Genomic DNA, 22,234 nt, shown 5'->3' on the forward strand with positions numbered 1-22,234 from the left:
TACCTGACCCTTGTCCCTGACCCTTATACTTGACCCTTGACTTTTCCCTCTTATTTTTTTATATTATAGAGAGATATGTATCGCAACTTAACTCGCTCGTTATTGGCCATTTAAAGCGGGATTCCATCGATACAGTCCGGGAAGGAGTGACTTCTCAATCATTTTCAGAGAATATATCTCTTTGTGATGAATTAATGGGTTGGCAGATTCCTGAAACATCACTGGGGTTGGTATCATCCGGGCCTATGTGCAAAATTTTAATTTTACATTTTACATTATGGGTATACTGAGAAAAACTGCAGAGTGCTCAAACAAGTCTTACTTGTGCTAAAATAGTTTATTAAAACTTATCAAAAAAAAGATTTTCTTGTGCCAAACATGCAAAGCGTGCACCGAGATTGAAATTTTTGTGGCTAAAATAAATTATGTATTTTTATAAAATTTGTATTCTCCGTGCAAGCAAGAAATGCCATTTTTAGCACTACTTCTTCGTTATTCGGTGCTCCGATACGTATTTCGCTCCTGATATGTTCTTTTTACACCAAATAGGGGATAGTAGATTTTCATTTCGGCTCTTAAATAGTCACAGACAAGAAATTAATATTTAAATTAACCCTAGAATGGTCACCTTGGAAAAAACGTCAGAAATAAGATGACCAAGCTAGGGTTAAATAATAGTAGTAATATGATAGCAATCTTGTAACTTAGGGATAAAATGATTCCTGATAAACTTCTTTCAATAAGAAATATTTTCATCCTGAAAAGGGTACGTTTTATGTGAATAATGAGCCATCTCTTGAGCCAAATATTTCGTTGTTATCGAAAGCAGAAAAATTATTTGTTTAGAGCTATTAAACTCGAACCAAACAATTACTTTTTTGGTAATTTTCAACTAACGATTTTGTTGGCCCAAACAAGACATGTTTTTTCTCTCAGTGTAAAGAATTGAAAATTGATGAGTTCAAAATTTTTTTATTCAAGAAACCCCTGAGAAATTGTTCCCTACATATCATTGATGAAATAATTGGTACACCTCTGAGTAAAGGAGATATTTTCATAATGGGATAGAAGAGATACTAAACCCAGAGTGGAGGACGCCATTGAGAGGTTAAGGTTACTCGACTACTTGATCAAGATTTCTAAACTATTTTCAATAGGTACTTAGGTACTACTATTCTGAAATTTGAAATACTTACTCGGTTCCATATTCCATGTATTCCTGATAACAACACCGCATGATAAAAAATCCTACAAAAATAGGAAAATAAGCAATCTAAAAATGACGCTGGTCAAAGGGGGAGGCGCACTGTCACTGTCACCCGTAACGCTTGTTAGGACCGCTCGGCTCCTCGATATCACACGATCTTTGCCGAAGGACGGACTTCGAAGGATTGACGGATTTATTTAAAAAATAGAGAAGAAAAAAAAATTTTTTCTTCTCTTATACCCTTTCGGGTCTTTACGATTTGTTCCCTTTCCACCCCCCAACCCCCTGTACCGCGTTTGCCGAAGGACAAGGGAAAACCTCATTTGAGGGAAAAACCTGCCCAGGTACAGTCGTCTCTTGCGAGACTCTCGCTCGACAATGCAACCGTGAGATTTAGAGTGTCACAAATTTTGGCCCCCCAGCCGGGAATCGAACCCGGGTCTCCCGCATGCCAATCCCACACTCTAACCACACAGCTACCGCCGTCGGTTGACGCTACAATATTTAACGGTAATTAAATTTTATNACAGAATAAAAATCGAATATTTTTCAAGCCAATCAGTTGAAACGGTTTATTCCAATATCTCGTTGTGTTTATTGCATTGTTCCTTAAATTATTATTTGTATCGATTATTTTTCAAATGATACAGACACAATCCCCCAATTTTTGATTCTTAATGATATGCCGAGGGATTCCTGAGAACCTATCACCTTTCATTATAGCCAAAATTTAAGATCTATCAGAAATTTAATAAAAATAATTTCAATATCTAATAGTATTCAAGTCAATAATTAAAATTTTATTATTTATTCTAAATTGGTCACCTTATGAGGGAAGTGTCCCAAGAGGTATTATTATTAGTTAATATCTAGTAAACGGCTGAGTCGAAAATTCTGAAAACATTACTTTTGTAGTTGAAAGGTGCGAAAAAATTTCAAATTCATTTTTCATTCATTCATCTTCATAGAGCGAGTTAAAAAAACGTCTGAAATGAGGAGACTAAATTAGGGTTAATCAGTAACTATTGAATTTCTACTGGCTTATTAAAAATTCTGGTGATTATTCGATTGAGATACTTTTTATAGAAATTCCTTAACATCAGTTTTTATTTTTTTTCACAGCTTTTCTTTCTCTCCTATTGAAAAAATCAAACAAAAATTTTGGAAATTTGACCTGAAGATTTTCCATAAAAAATATATCAATGCAATAAGTTGTAGGAAAAAATGCAATCGTACGGCTTTCTCACCTTAAAATATTTCATATTGGACATTCATACCGAAAAAAATTGAATTTGTACTGAAAAAATAAAGTATACCGAAAAAATTTCTCATGTGACGCTCCTCACAATGAACATATAATGTTATCTTCCTATAACTTCATTGACTGACGTTTATGTCTGGATAGCAAAGTTCGCCAGCGGCTAGGAAGCTGTAGCCTTATGGCTGCATTTATAAACGAACTTGTCGTAGATCTTTCACTGCACTGTAGCAACACGCTGACGTGTATAGTTAGATGCATGGGTTTCGTATGCAGGGTAGAGGCACAGTAGCGACAACCCAGCAAAGTGACAAAAATGCATAACATTGCAAAGTAGCCTAGCCGCTGGGTTCATCCTTGCACGTGCAAGACATTTTTGTACCTGGGTATTAAAATGTTGAATAGAAAATATTTTGTAGCAAAACTCAATAGAATTATAGTTTTCCATGCAACTTCTTTTATTGAGATATTTTCTATATAATTTATTGAGATATTTTCTATAGAAATCCAATAGAATTGTCTAGCTAATTCGCTAGGATTTTCTATTAAATTATATCGTGCGTATAATCATGGAGCTCGGTAGAACTAGTTGGAAAAAACGTCAGAAATAAGGTGCCCAAGCTAGGGTTAAATAATAGTTGTAATATGATATCAATCTTGTAACTTAGGGACAAAATGTTTCCTGATAAACTTCTTTCAATAAGAAATATTTTCATCCTGAAAAGGGTACGTTTTATGTGAATGATCCATCTCTTGAGCCAAATATTTCGTTGTTGTCGAAAGCAGAGCAATTATTTATGTTTAAAACTATCAAACTCGAACCAAACAATTACTTTTTTGGTAATTTTCAACTAACGATTTTGTTGGCCCAAACAAGACTTATTTTTTCTCTCAGTGTAGAGAATTGAAAATTGACGAGTGAAACATTTTTTTATTTAAGAAGTCCTTGAGAAATTGTTCCCTACATATCATTGATGAAATAATTGGTACACCTCTGAATAAAGGAGATATTTTCATAATTGGATAGAAGAGACACTAAACCCAGAGTGGAGGACGCCATTGAGAGGTTAAGGTTACTCGAGTACTTGATCAAGATTTCTAGACTATTTTTAATAGGTACTTAGGTACTACTATTCTGAAATTGGAAATACTTACTGTGTTCCATATTCCATACATTCCTGATAACAACACCACATGATAANCACCTTTCATTATAGCCAAAATTTAAGATCTATCAAAAATTTAATAAAAAAAAATTTCGATATCTAATAGTATTCAAGTCAATAATTAAAATTTTATTATTTATCCTAGATTGGTCACCTTACGAGGAAAGTGTCCCAAGAGGTATTTTTATTATTTAATATCTAGTAAACGGCTGAGTCAGAAATTCTGAAAACCACTTTTGTAATTGAAAGGTGCGAAAAAATTTCGAATTTATTTTTTAATTATTGATCTTCGTAGAGCGAGTTTAAAAAACCTCAGAAATAAGGAGACTAAATTAGGGTTAATCAGTAACTATTGAATTTCTACTGGCTTATTAAAAATTCTGGTGATTATTCGATTGAGATACTTTTTATAGAAATTCCTTCACATCAGTTTTTATTTTTTTTCACACCTTTTCTTTCTCTCCTATTGAAAAAATCAAACAAAAATTTCGTAAATTTGACCTGAAGATTTTCCATATAAAATATATCAATGCAATAAGTTGTAGGAAAAGATGCAATCGCACGGCTTTCTCACCTTAAAATATTTCATATTGGACATTCATACTGAAAAAAATTGAATTTGTACTGAAAAAATGAAATATACCGAAAAAATTTTTTGTGTGACGCTCCTTACAATGAACATATAATGTTATCTTCCTATAACTTTATTGACCGACGTTTATGTCCGGATAGCAAAGTTCGCCAGCGGCTAGGAAGTTGCAGCCTTACGGCTGCATTTACAAACGAATTTGTCGTAGATCTTTCACTGCACTATAGCAGCACGCTGACGTGTATAGTTAGATGCATGGGTTTCGTATGCAGGGTAGAGGCACAGTAGCGACGACCCAGCAAAGTAACAAAATGCATAACATTGCAAAGTAGCCTAGCCGCTGGATTCATTCTTGCATCTGCAAGACATTTTTCTACCTGGGAAAGAGCAAATTCATACTAAATGTAAACTGTTGTGGGAGCATTCTATGAAACAAATAATATTTACTAAACTCGAGAATCACACTGTGATCATAGTTTATTATAACTTATTATTTTCACATCAATTTTTTATATGTTTTTTTATGTATATATTTGTAAATATGTAAATACTTGAGTGATCTCGAATAAAAACATCGTTAAAAAAAACAACGCGCTTGACTACAGATCAGAAGGACTCGCGATCGAATCCCACCGGGGGTAAATTTAAAAAATTTTTTTTCCTTTTTTGGTTCATTAGAATGGATAAGAAAGGTTATAAAGCGATTATAAACTATTGGAGCGAATATATATATGAACGATTTTAAAAATTTGTTTCACCGATGGTTGGTTGATAATCGACGCCAATGTTCGTCGTACATCGGTGTCTATGATGGCCCGAAGTAACGTCCCAACATTCCGCGGAACATCGGCCGAAGACCTCAGCCGATTATCGGGGAACTCGGCGCCGAGTTTGCCCCGATGTTCAGCCACTTTGTATTGCCCTACATGGGAATTTATCAAAACTCACATCATTCGACGAAGAATACTTTTACACATCAAAATTCGAGGTGAATCATCCGGATGTCAAATGCCACTCCGTAATCTGTTTCGATCGATCATCTCAATGACACACGTGCCCTTTTTTTGTGGCTCATCGAAGACGTACAGGCCATCTCATCAACTCAGAAACGTCGCATTCACGGGAAAATGATCAGTAGCCTCTCCCCAACTCACAGTAAATAAACAATTGATCCCCGAATTGAAGAAAAAAAATCGCCAAAAAAAATATAAAATCAAAATGGAAAATTGAGTATCATTCACGTGTATCGACTGATTCATCATCCGATCGGACAGGCGGAGAGGGAATTCAGTCGCGGTTCCAGAGACAAAAAAAAATAAAATTAGAACCATGAATAGATTGATTCAAAACATATGTTTCCATTTTCTCACAGAAATGTCCACAATAACAAAAACCCCTAAACATTCTGGAGTTATTTTCACCTATTTTAATATAGAAAATGAATATTTTTCTACAGCCAACGTTATCTCAGATTTTTCAATTAATTTTCTCCCGAAAAATTCTAAGGGAAAATGTTTGATAAAAAACAAATTTCAATGATATCACATTTTAATGAATAATTTTTCCGTCCAGCTTTAGACTGGAAGCACTGAAATCGTTCAATTTTTACATTTTCTAATTTTGCTTGGGAATAATGTAGAATGTATATACGTACAAATACGAAGTTTGACGACCATGTGAGTACGTTCGATGTCCACCCGGTGGTCAATTTTGAAAAAATCTAAGAATTGAAGGTCTTAAATAATAAAAAAATTCGCAAAATTTATCACATCATAGATATTAATCAGAACTAACTCTGAGCCCAATTTTCACCCGATGAACCCAAACGTTTTTGAGAAATCAACATTTGATCTAAATCGTTTTTTGCCGGTAGGGGAGGGTGGGGCAAAACGGTCCCCCTTCAATTGTCAATAACTTGTGAATGACATTGTGAAAATTCCCAGTTTCAACTTCATTTTGAAGATAATTTTTCATTCTTCAAAACGAGCTCTGACTCATCCCAATCGGATTATTGAATCGGAAAATATTGACGATTGAAGGGGGGCCGTTTTGCCCCAACCTCCCCTATCTGGAAATCTGTCCAACCGATTTCAATTTATCTTTATTAAAATATTCATCTCGATGCCTTCCATCTCAATCAATCAAAACATGTATCTGTTCACCTAAAGTTTTCGAGATATTTCCCTTTTTCTTGTCTTCAATTGAAATCCTTGTACGCATTCCAACCTTTGACAGAATTGAGGAAAAGGTCTCTCTTATCATTCGAACAGTTCGTATTGAAAGTAGACTAAATCGGATAACGATAATAGGATCAATCAAGTCTGAATTTTACTGAGATACCACTGAATTGCAATGAAAAATAACAATAAACAAATAAGGATTTTGAAACATTATGAAAATATTTTGCGAAGCCATCGGGAAGCTCGCTATTAACGCCTCACGTACGGCGGCGATACCATGCATTGACCCCGGCTGATAGCGCAAGTTTATGGATCGATGTATGGCATCGACCCTTTCCGCCAACAGTAAAAAATCATTTTCTCGAATTCTAAGAGATATATTGACATTTGAAAAAAATATTTGGAAAGTCAATGGAATTGTCTACGAAGTGAACTATTTCATTTTTTTTCAATGCATTTATAATATTTTTTTCTATGAACAAAAGTTGTTGATAAAAATTTTACATCGAATCGATTCAATCATATTAAATCATCTCCTTTATCGATAAAATTTCACCCAAAATTTTTGAAATTTTTACTGAAAATACTTTAATGATCCTTCTATCGAATAACAGAAGTTAAATTTCGATTTGTCGAATAATTTGTTTATTATAAATAATTTTAGCATGTTCGAAGAAATCGTCAACTAATTATCGACAACCATTGAAATTGGTTTTAAAAATTAGGAAATTCTGGGGAAAAAAACAGTTCTTAGGAATTTTATTCCAAAGTTCAATCCAGCCAGTGCATTTTATTCCAATTTTTTTCGTTCGACTGTTTCCAAGTTATTGTTCATTGAATAACGGAGTTGACGCGCCGTAATAGTAAGTCTCCCGGCCGTTGGGACAAAACGCGTTATATGGGCGCCGTACGTGAGGGGTTAATATGTATTGATGGCGAAGAAGCACACATCACTCATTAACAGATCTATAGTCGCATACTGAATATCACATATGTTCGCTGTCACCTACTTCTTTGATGACCCCACAACCCTAATAGGAGATGAGGAATGGGCCAAGATTGGCCGAGGGTGTCCACAATATTGGCCAGCACCGGGCCATTCTCGGCCTACCCTTGGCCTTTTTTTATTTCCTACCAGGGAAATTCCCGACTAAATATGATAAAGTCTTCAATCATATCATTACCTCAAAATCATAAAAGTGACTGAGGAACCCAGTACTCATGGATACATCCATTGAAATGATATGTTAACATTTAAGCGTTGAAATATTCTGAGGATCCCAAAAGCCCCCTCTCCTCCAGGGTTGACGTAAAACATTTTTTTCCCAAAGACTCAAAACGTCTTGGAGGAAGACCCTCAAGACCTTGAACCGATTCCCACATGCACGCAACATAATACTCCACTGTTAGCGAGAATTCAAAGACCTATTGGATTAACAAAACCACTGTTGTGACTTATTTACCAGGACACAAGCAAGATGGATCACCGATTGGTTGAAATAATAAAGCGGAATCTTACATTGAAAAATAATTTCAATAGTCGTTCGAATGAAATGTATAGTGGGAAAATTTCACCGCACTATGACATTTCCTGCAAAGTTCCTGTTTCTGGTCTGAGGAATAGTGACCCGGCTGCCTTCGGTCTAATCCGTAGACACTCGTTTTGTCCATTTGAGTCCCACAAAATCTAGGACAAAAACTCTGAATACGTCACGTTACGTTCGAATGGGTAAAATTAGAGTATATAAAGTAAATAGCATGATACCGCAACTCCAAGGAGTATTTAACTTTCCAGGAACTCGTGCTACAAACTAGTGGTTCGCATCATCGTATCACAATTGTATGAGGGCAATTAAAGGGATGGCACACCTGCACAATGGCCCCAGGTAGATAATCTTAAGTCCCATGTCTATTTTTGTTTGAGTCGAAAGAGACAATTGTTCAGTGGTAGGCGCTGGGTTTTATTGAGGATCTATGGGGGAAGGATTTCGATAATCTTCTGACTTTCACGAGGGTTACACGTGTTGGTGAGTGAACGGTAATTTGCGTCGATTTTTTAGTATGGCTGATAATGGAAACGTTAGGGATGACATTTTATGGGAGGTGTGTTCGATTGAATTGAATTACTGATTCACGTTGTTCATTGTATACCGTTCAAATGGATTACATTGCATTTACTTAACAACCGAAGAATGGAAATTTCTGGAATTTATCGTGAATTTCGCGGATTTGCCAGAATTTTTTCTTTCATCATTAAAAATATTCTTTTTTGACCGGCAAGAAATAAGATCTTGACATTGTCTCCGTATCCGATGTCTTCAGTTATTTTCGATTGTATACAGCGGGGGCCTATTTACCGCGAATCATTGGTACACTACTTCAGTGAGAAACAAAGCTGCCTAATATCATAATAGTATATTCTGTTACTGGTGCGTAAATTTCCACTTTTTTTCAGGCAGGCCTAACGCATTCGCTTTTTTTGCAGGCTAACACCTACTGAGTTCACTGGTCGGTGGTGCAGTGAGTGTACGCGGAGTGCGTAAAGTTCAAGGTTGTGTGTAATAGTATTTTTTTACACAATCACGATAGTATTTTTCGTCAATGGGCCGAAAAAAACTGTTTTGGTGAGTATAGCTTTGCAGCATGAGTCGAAGGCTATTCCAAAATGGTATATTTCGATACAAATGCGTTGGGTTTTTTACGAGTGAGATGTTGGAGGCCCGAGGCAAAGGGGCTTGTTAATCACACGAGCTGACAAATCTCCGCCTTCCATGTGTCAAACCATACTTTCGTCAGTGATGTTACGTTCAACGAGTGGCAAACTAGACATTTTTCATCTACAAGTGAACGAAAATACTTTCCATTTCCGAGTAAACAAAAATGTACTTTTTGGCAACCAGTGAACGCGGCAGCATCGGCAAAAAGTAGTTCAACACATATGCAACGGGGATTTTTTAGCTTGCGTAATTGGCCACGCTCGGCTTGGTCTCGGACCTCCAACTTCACACTCATCAAAAACGCCTCGCACTTGCATTGAAATATACTATATGGAGATACCAATTATTAAAAAATTAGTTGATAAAATAATAAATAAGGACAAATTATATCAATTTATGTCGCGCCGTGCAATAAGTCGAGTTTATCGCACGCTGCGCTTCGCGTAGCCTGCTCAACACTCGACTTCTGCACGACTTGACATAAAATATTATAGAGCACTCGGTAATAAATTTCGTTTTCAACGAATGTGTGTACAGACCTCGCCTTTGGCTCGGCCTGTAAACTACACATTCGTTGAAAACGAAATTTGTGCCCTTGTACTCTAATGTACTATTAATCCACAGAGTGTAATAAATACTTTCTACACTGCAAAGTCAAGTGTGTAACATAGTGTGTAGTTATTACATACTACGCGTTTGGGATGTGTGTAATTTCGTTTAGATGTGTTCCTTATCGCAAAGGTGTATAGATTCTACACACTAGTGTGTTGAAACGACACACCAGTATGTAAAATATACGCGACAAATGTGTGTATATTTGAGATACTCGTTACAATGAGTATTCCAAAACTACATACCAAAATGTACGCACCTGAAGTGTATAATGGCTACTCGGAAGAACATAATTTACACATTTAAATTTCGTAATGCACTTGACGCTTTATGCATAAAGCCTGGTTATACGCTCATAAATTACACCTTTGAAAATATGTAAGGGCACTTGGAAAAATTTCGTCAAGTAATTAATGAAATATATCCGAAGGAAAGAAATATTTCGAGGGCTGTCGATGAACTTATTCACAACCTCAATAAGTACGAAAGATGAAAGTTTGAAAGAAATTTATATCGAAGACTCGATAATCCATGTATCTCTTATTTTGCCATCATCCACAAAATTTATATGATTAACCATTATTTATTTTTTTACCATACGCGATACCATTCCCGTGTACCTAATGAGTCCCATTATTGCGTGACGCTTTCGGACTCAGATGAACCAATAAAAAAATAAAAATAAATCAAACATAGGATATAATTATCATTATAATAGTTATGTAGAATTTTGTATTTGTACTATGGCAAGAGGGTTAACGTTTTAACCTTTCTTGAACATTAAAAATCTTTAAAGATTCTCAATGCAGAGTCATTAATTCCATAATTCGATGACCCCCAAATCTATACTGTATAGTGTCATCATTCACAGAGCACATGCATAACTAATCTTTATAATAATCTTCAGGACGAAGGTTCTAATTGCTTAAGTGTTCAACTTGCATAGAAAAAAGTTGAATCTACCTGGAAATCCTTTTTTCTATGATTCGATCATAAAACTAACGGCGGGTCCAAGCTAGAGTAGTTGACGCGCATGTGTGCTGACCAGGGGTCGTAGGCGAGACTGCATTCCTTTGCCCGTTATCGTTCTTTCTCATTGTCAGATTTTTTTTCATTACATTTACCCATTGCTCTTTCTTCCCCGAAATTTTTTCTTGCTAACAAGATGGCTCAAAATGTTGAGTACTTCCTGACAGTGTTCAACTAACTAGCAATAAAGTGACACAGTGGGAGACAGTGAAATTTGAAAAATTTTAAAATTAGTGATTCAAATTATTTTCCAATCTTCACGTGGCAAAAGAATACAGGTACGAAAAAACAGATTTCTTTTCAAAAACTTGAAAAATTTGAGTTTTGATATGTTTTTATAATTTTTTTCCCATAAATGATATCTGTTAACTATAATGGGAACAGGAAAATGCATTCTAAAATACATAAAGGAGGAATTTTGAATATATCCTCTGATTATTCCCTTCGAAAGCTCAATGTATATTCTAATTTTTTCATATTATATTCCTTTGTTACAGGAAAAGGGATTAAAAAACGCTACAGCCGATACACTTTGGCGCCGATTTGTTTTGGCACACACAGTAATTTTGGCGCATATGAAAAAATTCCTTCAATAATTGAATTGCACTCAATAATGAAAACAAAATGATTTCTACAAAATTTGCAGATCTTGAATGGGTCAGCGTGACCAAATTTATAAATTGATAGTGTTTCGTGACGGTGATAAAATTTTTAATTATTCGAAAGGGATTTAAGTTTTGTTATTGATGACATAAAGTGCCCAACAAAGCTATAGGAGCCAAAAAATCTGGCGCCAAAATATTTGGCGCCAAGACTGGCGGCAAAAAGCCCTGTTCCGATTTTTACACGCATATGGTACGTAACATCTACACACTTCATGTGAGTTGCATATACACACTTTACACACTTATACACACTTTAAAACGTGTTAAATTTACCCACTTGACTTTGCAGTGCACCATGCGTATGCTGTAAGGTAGTAGTCTAATTCATTGTTGCACGTTTTGCAAATTTGAATTTGATCTCGTAATTGGCCTTGTGCTGTGAGATCTATAATAAAACAAAATGGAGGGAAATGGAATGAATTTGCTCTTGGGTTTATCAATTTCATTTTCTCTTGATATTTTTTGATAATTGTTTTGAAGTGTTTTTGATATATTTGTTACTTTTCTTTGGAGTTGAAACATTTTCCGTCAGCAAAGTCAGCCACTTCAGTTGTACAATGGTGGTTTGAATGGATTTGCAACCCCGTGTCATGTGCCTGCATCTATATATACCAGAGGTCGATGTGGGGGTGGAGCGCCTGGGTGCCCGTTGATTTATTGTAATACTTGGGTCGACACACCCGCTGAAATCGTACAATTCTCGATTGTCTAGTCGTTTCCTCTTGCTCCCACCGACGGTTATTACTGTAGCGGGGCATGTGTGAGGACTACTGTGTGTATACGGTTTTAGAGTTTATTCGGACGAATGTCAAAAGTGCGTGCTAGCCTCTCAAGGGTATTGATACGGGGAGTTTTGGAGAGTTCTCTTTTGTTGGGGTTGTGATCGTTGCAGCTTCATGTATTCACAAAACAAACTTCAAAGTTATAGAAATGGTAAAATATTTATTCACCTCCACACTTTTTAACATAAAAGAAAGCAACAACAAATATATTTTTCATCTCAAAGTAACTTGCCACGTGTGGTTCAGAACAGTTTTTTGAGTAACAGTATTTTTTATTAAACTTCGCATTTAAAAAATTGTCTTTTCAATTATGTTAAAAAAAAATGGTAAAATTAAAATATATAAACTGAATCGATGGTAAAGAACAGTGATGTACAGTGTTAAAAAAGTTTGTAAAATTACTACACTTTTGCTGCAACAATGTGTCGTTAAATTACAAATTCGGTAGTAGAATTGGTTCCCAGGTAAGAATTGACGATAGAAACAGGGCTCATCATGCCCTGGACCAAGGCTCGGAAATGCTCAATCAGGGCTGGGACTCAGCCTTGGATCAATCCTCTGTTAGCCCTAAAATGATAACCTCGTTTCAGGCTTAGTCCGCAAGGCTTGAACGAGGCTCGGTGCCAAGGCTTGATTCAAGCCTTGAATTACCACATTTNTTGCAGCCCGAATCCAAGGTGAAGGTTGCAATCATATGAGTTGGAAAAGTTTTTTAGGCTGTATGTCGGATGTTTTTTGTCATAACGGACGTAAAGCGCTGACTTACGGCCGCAATGACAAAAATATATAAAAACCACTGCTGATTATTTTTCTTAATATTTAATGTGTAAATGAAGAAAAAAGGAATAATATCATATTTATTGTTACCAGAAAAATTTTATTGGTGAATTAATTTAATACGTAATCAAAGAAAAATGGAAGAAGATTACTTTTCTGAATCAAAGGACAAAACAGTATATTGTGCTACTGGTGCTCAAAGTTCCACTTCTTTGCATCCACGGGTAACACATTTTATTTTTTATAATACCTGCTGAGGATGCAGTGAGTGTAAAGTTTTTGTTTTTGTATCACACTTTTGTATCACTTCGTGTCCGTCACACGCCGTTTAGGGACGTTGTGAAGAAATAGTACATTACATGCCCGAGTCTTGCAAAACAGAGCACCGTTCCTCACGTGCTTGCCATCCTCGCGTACGGCTCGGAAGGCAATCTTGCACCTGGGGGAGGGTGATATGTTTTCCATGGCGAGGTGTGTATATTAATTTGTCAGGTCCCGTGACACGAAAAATGATGTTTGTCACTCGGCCGGAAATAGCTGTTTTTAAGCGGAGTGTGTTAAGTTCAAGGGAAAAAGAAGCTTAAGGGTTATGCTGCAATGAATGCAACGTCAAACGTGCGCAATGCTTGAAATTGTTACAAATAACTGAAAAACAGTTGTATGATTGTTTCGCGGATTGCGTAAATTTCCCGATGCGTCCATTGTGGCATCATCCTTACGCTCAACCTTTGAACTTTGCACACGTCGCATGGAAAACATACACTTGAAAAGTGAACTTTTTAGGTAGGTATTGCAAAAAGTTGTATTTTAGAGACAATGAAGAAAATTTTTATGAATCACATCTTTCCATAAAATAAAATAATTGAATTATCATTTTAATAATTGAATTTTTAGACTCATATAAATAAGTCTAAGAATGAGAAGATGCGATTTATGAAATTTCTCCGTTAATACGTTTAAGGATATCCCAGTAGTTCAGGCAATTTTCTCTGGGGGAAATTCCCTTCAGAGTTTATAGACTAGACCAAGAGTATTTTTTAGGCGCAGTATAAACTTTAGTTTCCGAACATATTTTCGAGAAAACGATTTTTGAAAGAATGAAATTTAACACATTGCGTCCATAAGAGCTGTATACTCCCACCTTCAATCCAATAGTTCATAGTCTTAAAGCGTTTTCTCGTACACATAACCGTATAGGACTTTGTTCGTTATATTCTCTATTTTTTTTGCGACATTAAAAAACATAAGTTTCCGGACAGATAATTGCAAACAATCAAATTAAAAGCTTCTTGATTGATACGACGGCCATATTGGGTGGTTTGAATCCATGCGTTCCTGACGTCTGGCAACAGTCCGCTCAAGTGATTACTCGGACCGAATTTACGAGGTTATATGGAACACATGTACAGTGTTGCCGTATGATCATTAGAGGTTAGACCAACGAGAGTCAAGTGTAAAATTAAATAAAATATTGTTCACAATATTCATTGAAGAAATTCCTGAAAAAATGTATTCGACAATGAAAAATCCGAAAAAGTATGGGGACGGCAAGATTTTCGACAAAACTAAAATCTTGCTTAAAAAAAAGTTGCCAATTTGAACGAAGTACTTGGATATCCTTAACGGATGATGAGAAATTTTTGTATATACTTATATATATATATATATATATATATATATATATATATATATATATATATATATATATATATATATATATATATATNTATATATATATATATATATATATATATATATATATATATATATTAGTTAACGTCTGAAATTGACGAAACTAGTACAAAAAGAAAATTGGAAAATCGAAAAACAAAAGAACCATTTCCCTCCAATGCAGACCATTACCGCAGAACAAACGAATGAATTCTCCAACTATCCATTCGTACTTGGTAACGCAAAATTCAAATCAAATAAGATGCCGATCAGCCCACATCCCACCCTTCTCATGTGGGCACGTATGCCTCTTTAAAATTCACCCCAAACCCCAGCTCTTTCCGTGCTCTCATGCTCTTTCCGTGGTTGCCAATTAATTCACACCACATCCACAGGAAAAAATCCCTCGTGCCTGGTTCTACATGACAACCTCGCCTCTCAGTCCCCCAAATCCTCGAACCATCCACAGCGCCTCCGGCCTTCCCTCCAACCCTCGTCTGCCCCAATGAGAATCCACTGAAGGAGGGGCGTTCGCCCCTACCAACACTCACCCCCAGTCTGTGGTGTATATAATACACTTGTGCTCGCCCCCAGCCTAATAGTAACGCCGCAGAGGTAGAACTGTCTAGTGCGTAGTGCCTCAAATACATACCTTACACGTACCTTTAATTTATAGTACAAGTACCCCAGTGAATTAATAATTGAACCTGATATAAATATTTTAATTTAATTTGAGAGAAGACAGCGATTTTTTAACTAAAAAAACACTATTTGTAAAAAAATGTGTGAAGTAAAAAAATCATTTTTCCGACCTTGGAACGGAGCATCCGTTGATCTAGAAGAGCCCCTGCGCGTTCCTAGTATGAAAAGTGAACGAGACGAGGATAACGAGAGTGTAATATCCAACCCACATAGTGTGTCTTCATGCTCAACAGTAAGTTGTGATGATCTTCCTGAATCTGGAAGTCTCAACATGCTCTCAAACTTTGTCTTCAACTCAACGCAAGACAGTCAGATTCAGTCCTCAGCGGATAATTCCATAACAGGACGAAGCAGTTCGTCAAGTATCTTATCTGCCCCCAACGATTCACTGTCTGCTTTCACGCCGACTTATCAGCCGGCTAACCCCAATTATTTGGCGTCTCTGAGGAGCGAAAGTGCCGCGCAACTCGAGGTTTATCAGGCACATTTATATGGCTATGGCCTGCATATGCCCCTGGGTAACTATCCAAGCATGGAGGAGGCTGTCAAGATGATCCACCACCAGGATGCTGTCGCCAAGCAGATGAAGAAATTGAGACCCAAAAAGTTCAGGTGCGAGCAGTGTGATGTAGCATTCAGCAACAATGGACAACTCAAGGGACACATCAGAATACATACCGGTGAGTAGTAACATGACCATTGTTTACTCTGCATTGTGAGGGGTTGCCATTTGTACCTGCTAATCCTTCATGCAACCTGGTATTACCTCAAAGATTGATTGATTTAAGGAAGTCAGTCTTTTGTTCTCAAAGATTGGAGTATTTGCAGTGGAATTCTTGGTATAATTTTGTGGGTTTATTACAAGTTTCCGCACTTTCAGGACCTGGAGGTCCTATAAGCTTGTGGTTATTGGAAAGTCTATCATGAGTTCTGGGAAGGAAGATGATGGCAATATTATTGATATTTGTTGTGGATATTGAAATTTTTTTCCTTTTTTTCAAGTCGGAAGAATTTTTTTGCCTTTTTTTAACCGAGCAGTTTACATTAGGAAAAAAGATTAATTACATGATTTTAATGAATCCACTAGCTGACCCGATAATTTTGAAAAAAAAATTGCAATTTCTTTGAAGAGTAAAAAATGCAATGATTCTGTACAAATCTTGGAAAAATATAAGCTAAAAAACTGTTACCAAAGATTTATTGTAAATATTGAAAATTTCGATAAAAATCTATTTGAAATTTTTCCTGGCACCAAGCAGTTTTCGAGAAAAAAATTATGAATTGCAATTTTGATAGCCCATAGAATTCTCATCGAGAACAGTTTTTATATGTTTTTTTTTTGTAAACTTCATAAATTCGTTAAGAAATTGAAAATTCAGGGATTCTGTGAATAGATCGGAAACTAGTGAATGAAAAAGAATAAATAAACAATTTTTGTAGGCGTTGAAAATGTATAATAGAAAAACTATACTAGAACAATTGAATTTTTGTTTGAACAATTAGCTTTTCAGTTATTCAGAGACTTCTTGCCGGTTTTAGTCAATTTTATTAATCAAACCCACATCAAGTCAATCAATTAGTCAAATTATTATTTTATTATTTATTATTATGTATTTGCCTGCCACTTAGGGGTTGACTCTCTATAGCAGGTGGGGTTCGAGGCGAGGGGCTACTCACTCCCGAAATCATGGCGCCACTCTGGTGCGAAATCATTCCGAAATCACTCCGAAATCGCCGAAATCACTGGAATCAAGTGATTTCGGCTCTCCGAAATCATTTTCGAAATCTTTTCCGAAATCATTCGAAATCGTCCGAAATCAATGAATCTTGGAGGGGGCCACCCGTACAACTTCGAATTTTATCATTGAAATTAAAATGTCAGGCATAAGAGTAACAAATGAAAGTGTCAAATGAGGATAAAAATCCACGGAATTAAAAAATGGTGAGAAATAAGAGTCAAAATTGAGGGTTCAATTCAACGAGGGTCACGCGATTGAAGGGTTCAATTTCACGGGGGTCACTAGGGTTCAATTTGATAAAGATCAAGCGCCTGAAGGTTTCAATTCTAGGAGGGTCATTAGGGTTCTATTTAAGGAGGGTCAAACGTCGAAAGGGTTCAATTTCACGAGGTTCACTAGTGTTCAATTCAGCAAGGTTCAAGCGTTCGAAGGGACCAATTTCACAAGGGTCACGAAGGTTCAATTTGACGAGAGTCAAGCGCCTGAAAGAACCAATTTCACGAGGGTCAGGAGGATTCTTTTTAACGAAGGTCAAGCGCCTGCAGGGTTTAATGTCACGGGGATTCCGTTTGATGAGATTCAAGCGTCTAAAGGGTCCAATTTCATGGAGTTATTTGATTTGGAATTATTTGATTTGAAGTGGCAATTATTATAAGGATTAGAAATTTTTCCATTCGAATAACTTAATAGTAATTTCCTATTGCGTAATAAAAATTATAGATTATGTTTTGAGTGGCCATTTAGAACTCTGATTTCACGTCCATTATCGATCTTGTAGCATTTGAAAATAAATTATGAGAATAGATGAAATTTATGTAAGAAGTAATTCAAGAGAATTTTGTGAGCTACAAAGAAGTCATTATGACCCTTTTCGACGGATGTTTCTTTATCGAAATATTTACACTTTTAACAAACTGTAATTTTATGAAGACGCAAACTTAACGATAAATTGATTTTTTTAACTCTTTGTTAATTTTTTAATTATCTCAATGAAGAGTGGTTTTAAAGGGAAAAGTCATAAAACATTTTTTGTACAGAATTTTTTCATCTACAAAAAATTCGTTTGACATTTTCTCGTAGGATCACTCGTTAGGTTTATAATTGCATTGTTGAAAAGTTTATTTAGTGAAAAACAGAATTCACTCATTGTTAGTTTCGTGTTTCTGTATTTATTTCTTATTTTGTATTCTAGGTGCAAGAGTTAACGGGCTTCGCCCTAGCGACTAAAAATACTCATGTTTTTTAGCCCTAATCTTTGTAGCATAATTGACGGTCGTGGAATTGAACCGCTTGACCCTCGTGACCCTTGTTGAAGAATTGGACCCTTGTAACCCTCGTGAAATTGAACCCTGTAGGCGGTTTTTATGTTTCATAATTCAGAACGACCCATTGTGCACACCCCACCTCTATGATTTATTAACTTTATTCATCGTGATTTCAATGACTTCATTTTTTTCCGAAATCACTGATTTCGAATTGATCAAATCCGAAATCATCAGAAATCATTCGAAATCATGAAATCACCTGATCTGACGCTCGAAATCACCGAAATCATTCTTTCCGAAATCACCGAAATCGCTGTCGAATTCATCCGAAATCGTCTTCATTTCGAAATCACGGTGTCACTCAATTATGGAGTGAGTAACCCCTCGGTTCGCGGTCATACATAAAAAATATATTAAAGTTTAAATGCATAAGGTGACTTAAGACTTGGGACTTAAGACTAAAAGAGTAACAAAAATAAACAATTCAATGGTATTAAACATAAAAATTCAGTTACAAAGATTATAAAACTATCAGTCTAAACAATTGGAGCAGAAAGCAGAAATTGAGTGATTAGTTGATCAGGCTTTACAAACGAAGGCATTTGTTTCTGAAGGAAGGACTCTCTTAGACTGAGGGCACTCGAAAGAAAAAGGAAAAGAGCTCTAGTGGATGTCTTCTCAGGTGTATCAATAAAGGCGAGATAGTCACTTGGCGTGCGTGAATGAATATGAGGAACGATAAATTTAGCACGGGGCTCAATATAAAAGGGACATGAAACTAACACATGTTGGATAGATTCCCTGGATCCAGTATCACAACATTTACAGAGCTCGAAAGGGCTCAGCTTAAAAATATTCCCGTTGGTCACAAATCAACAGTTGTAGGGAAATTAGTCAAATTATTGATCGGATTGTTGCAAGATATCATTTTTGTGTTTTATAATTAATTGATGACTAATGAAGAATTATTACCGTACAGCTATTTTTATGCGTTTTGTGTATTCCTAACTATTTCGGAAATTACCAAATCTTTGATCGTTCAATTCCCAGGATGTTTCTCTACTTATCGTTGACTTAATGAACTCGATATTTCTAATTATTTGTTTTCATATTGTTCATTTGATTCTAGGCGAACGGCCTTTCAAATGTGACGCAGAGAACTGCGGAAAGAGTTTCACCAGGAATGAGGAATTGACGAGACACAAGAGAATTCATACAGGACTGAGACCCCACTCATGTTTAATCTGTGGGAAGAAATTTGGACGGAAGGATCACTTGAAGAAGCACACGAGGACTCATGATAACAGGGGATCCTATCATCTACCTGGACTGGGAGCATTCGGATTCACAAGTCATTTATCGCCACATGCCATTCCATCTTATATCTGCCCGATATAGAGAAGAAGTACAAAGAAAAAATGTGATTATGATATGCTATAATATATGATATAAAATATGTTTAGGAAATTTGAGATGTGTTAATAAGTCAATGATTGCGATCTAATCGGTCCTATCTCAGTACAATGGACGTTATAGTTGCATTTCTCCTCATATTAATTTTTCGTCGCTCGAACGCACTTTCATTCCACCACCTACGGGGCTGAAAACGTAAACACTCCAGTGTTTATAGCGAGCATTTCTTTGAGGAGTTATTGTCGTGGGTACGCGGTAGGGAAAGTGAAATACAGTCGCATTTTCAGAATTTGCTTCCCCTATTCCCCATGCGTGCCACTATAATGAGAATCTACTGAACCGTCGGTCAGACTTGATGATAGATATAAAGATGATCCCGCGTTTTTTATGTTGAAAATTGGCTACAATGTAAATAAGATAGATTTATATTATCACATTGACATTTAGTATAGATAAGGAAAAGCAAAGAAAATGCAAGTACTTTGGGTCTTTAGATAGTATATATACAAACACCTGTGAAAACATATTTTTGATAAACATTTATATCACAAGCATTTTGAAATAGAACAACTTCCAGTACGAAATTTGAAATTGAAATGAAGTCGTCAATATTGATAGAGGAGTTATATTGGATGTAAATAGTTTGTAAATAAGAGAGAATTTACGAGGGTTTTTGTACTGTGGAAGAAAATTTTTATTAATTGATTGGATAAATATTTTCTGAGAATTAAAGCGAATAAAAATGATTGTATTTCTGGTCATAAAAATTGATTTTATTTATTTGATGAATTCCCTTATTCACTATTTTTCTTTGCCATTCACATGAAAACTGTGCAAATATTTAGTCTAATAGGAGATTTACTCATCTCATTTATTTAGGGGAGAGTGGGGCAAAATTAAATAAGGGTCACGAGGGTAAGGTATAAGAGTAAAATAATTGTCAAAGGAGCATCAGAGCCAAAAACAATGATCAAATCTACGAGTCAGTAGCATCAGGCGTGAATGTGAGAAATAAGGGGCAGAAATGAAAGTAAAAAATGAAGGTAAGACTGACCCTCGTGACCCTTAATTTTAACACTTATTTTTGTGATCCTTTGTTTTATCCAGTTTTGACCCTTGTTTTAGACTTTTATTTTTTACCCTTATTCCTAACATCCACGCCTGAACCTTGTGACCTTTAGTTTTGACCCTTGTTTCTGACACTTGTACCCGACCCTCGTGACTCTTAAGGTTTACTCTTTCCTTTTTTTAAAATTCGACTTCCATCTCTTACCCTTCGTTTTGATTCTTATTTCATTTTGCGATTTTCGACCCTCATTACTGATCCTTATTTATTACCCTCACGCCCAACCCTCCTGACCCTTGGTTTTGAGCCTCATTTCTGACTTACCCCTGAACCTGCATTCCGGCCGCCATCTAATTTCGTGATTTCTGACACTCATCTGTAACTCTTATTTATGACCCTCACGGCTGTCTCTTGTCACCCCTAATTTTGACTCTTATTTTGAAACCTTCGTTTCAGCCCTTATCTGATTTCGGACCTTCATCGTTGTGACCCTTATTTATGACTTTCGTGCCTAAGCCTTGTGATACCACGTTTTGACCCTTAATTCTGACCCTCACACTCGAATCGCTTAACCCTTAATTGCAATTCTTATTTCTTAGCCTTCGTTTTGACCGTTATGTAATTTTTGGATTTTTCACCCTCATCTTTGACCCTCGCAACCCCTAGAAATTATCTCCGTTACCTTTCTAATTAATGCGTTCGTCCTCCATGTTTGGCATTTTCGATTGTTTTTTTCGGTTGCCCCGTTCATTCTTTGTTATAGCTCAAACCCCTAGTTGCCTTGAATCTCCTATTTGACCTTTGTAATCACTGCATTCTAACTCGTTTGACCCTCAAAACCATTCGCCCGTTGGGGACTTTTTCCTACTATCTCTGAGCAATTCCACGTTAAATCCGAAATGAAAAAAATTTCATGTTTCCGATTGTCCGGCCGATTGTTTTTGAGAAGGAGTACATGAGATGAAGCTCTCATAAAATTTTTAGAGCGATTCGATTTTTTTTTCAGCGGGTTATGATTTTTCAAAAAATTTCACTTTTTCCACTTGAATTTTGATTAATTGAGAAAAAGGTGAACTAATTGAATGTCATTATTGAGAATCAAATTATTGTTTTAACACATTGAAAGGTAATTGTAAAAGCTTCAAAATGAGCGCAATTAAACTCAATTTATTTAATTTTTACAGCCGTTATGGGAAAGTCAATTGTTTAATTAAAATCTGCAATTACTGGAACACTTCATTTTTCTGTATCTGAAATTTCAACGGTAACTTGGGGACATAATTACCGATATTTTTACCGAAGGACAATAATTATTTTGGAGTGGTCCTTCATTAGACGAGTGATTTTTTTTTCGAAGAATTTGTTTCCGGGATCAATGCGTAAATGACAACGAAAA

The 22,234-nt window shown here is 35.9% G+C and overlaps 1 protein-coding gene across 1 annotated transcript; it reads left to right on the forward strand.

Moving 5' to 3' along the window:
- Positions 1-15,272: 15,272 nt before the first annotated feature.
- On the forward strand, positions 15,273-20,540 carry LOC107044064 (Wilms tumor protein homolog B). Its single transcript, XM_015265810.2, has 2 exons — positions 15,273-16,035; positions 19,489-20,540. The coding sequence occupies exons 1-2, from the start codon at positions 15,435-15,437 to the stop codon at positions 19,755-19,757; spliced, it is 870 nt and encodes a 289-aa protein (XP_015121296.1). The 5' UTR covers positions 15,273-15,434; the 3' UTR covers positions 19,758-20,540.
- Positions 20,541-22,234: the final 1,694 nt, after the last annotated feature.

The sequence above is a fragment of the Diachasma alloeum genome, unplaced genomic scaffold (assembly GCF_001412515.2).
Source record: "Diachasma alloeum isolate Michigan unplaced genomic scaffold, Dall2.0 Dall_scaffold_00671, whole genome shotgun sequence".
NCBI classification, from domain to species: domain Eukaryota; kingdom Metazoa; phylum Arthropoda; class Insecta; order Hymenoptera; family Braconidae; genus Diachasma; species Diachasma alloeum.

Bases quoted from the DNA above. Each gene is read 5' to 3' on its own strand.
- LOC107044064 (XM_015265810.2), top strand. From the start codon at position 15,435: ATGTGTGAAGTAAAAAAATCATTTTTCCGACCTTGGAACGGAGCATCC. The intron at 16,036-19,488 runs GTGAGTAGTAAC...ATTTGATTCTAG, and splicing joins ACACATCAGAATACATACCG to GCGAACGGCCTTTCAAATGT.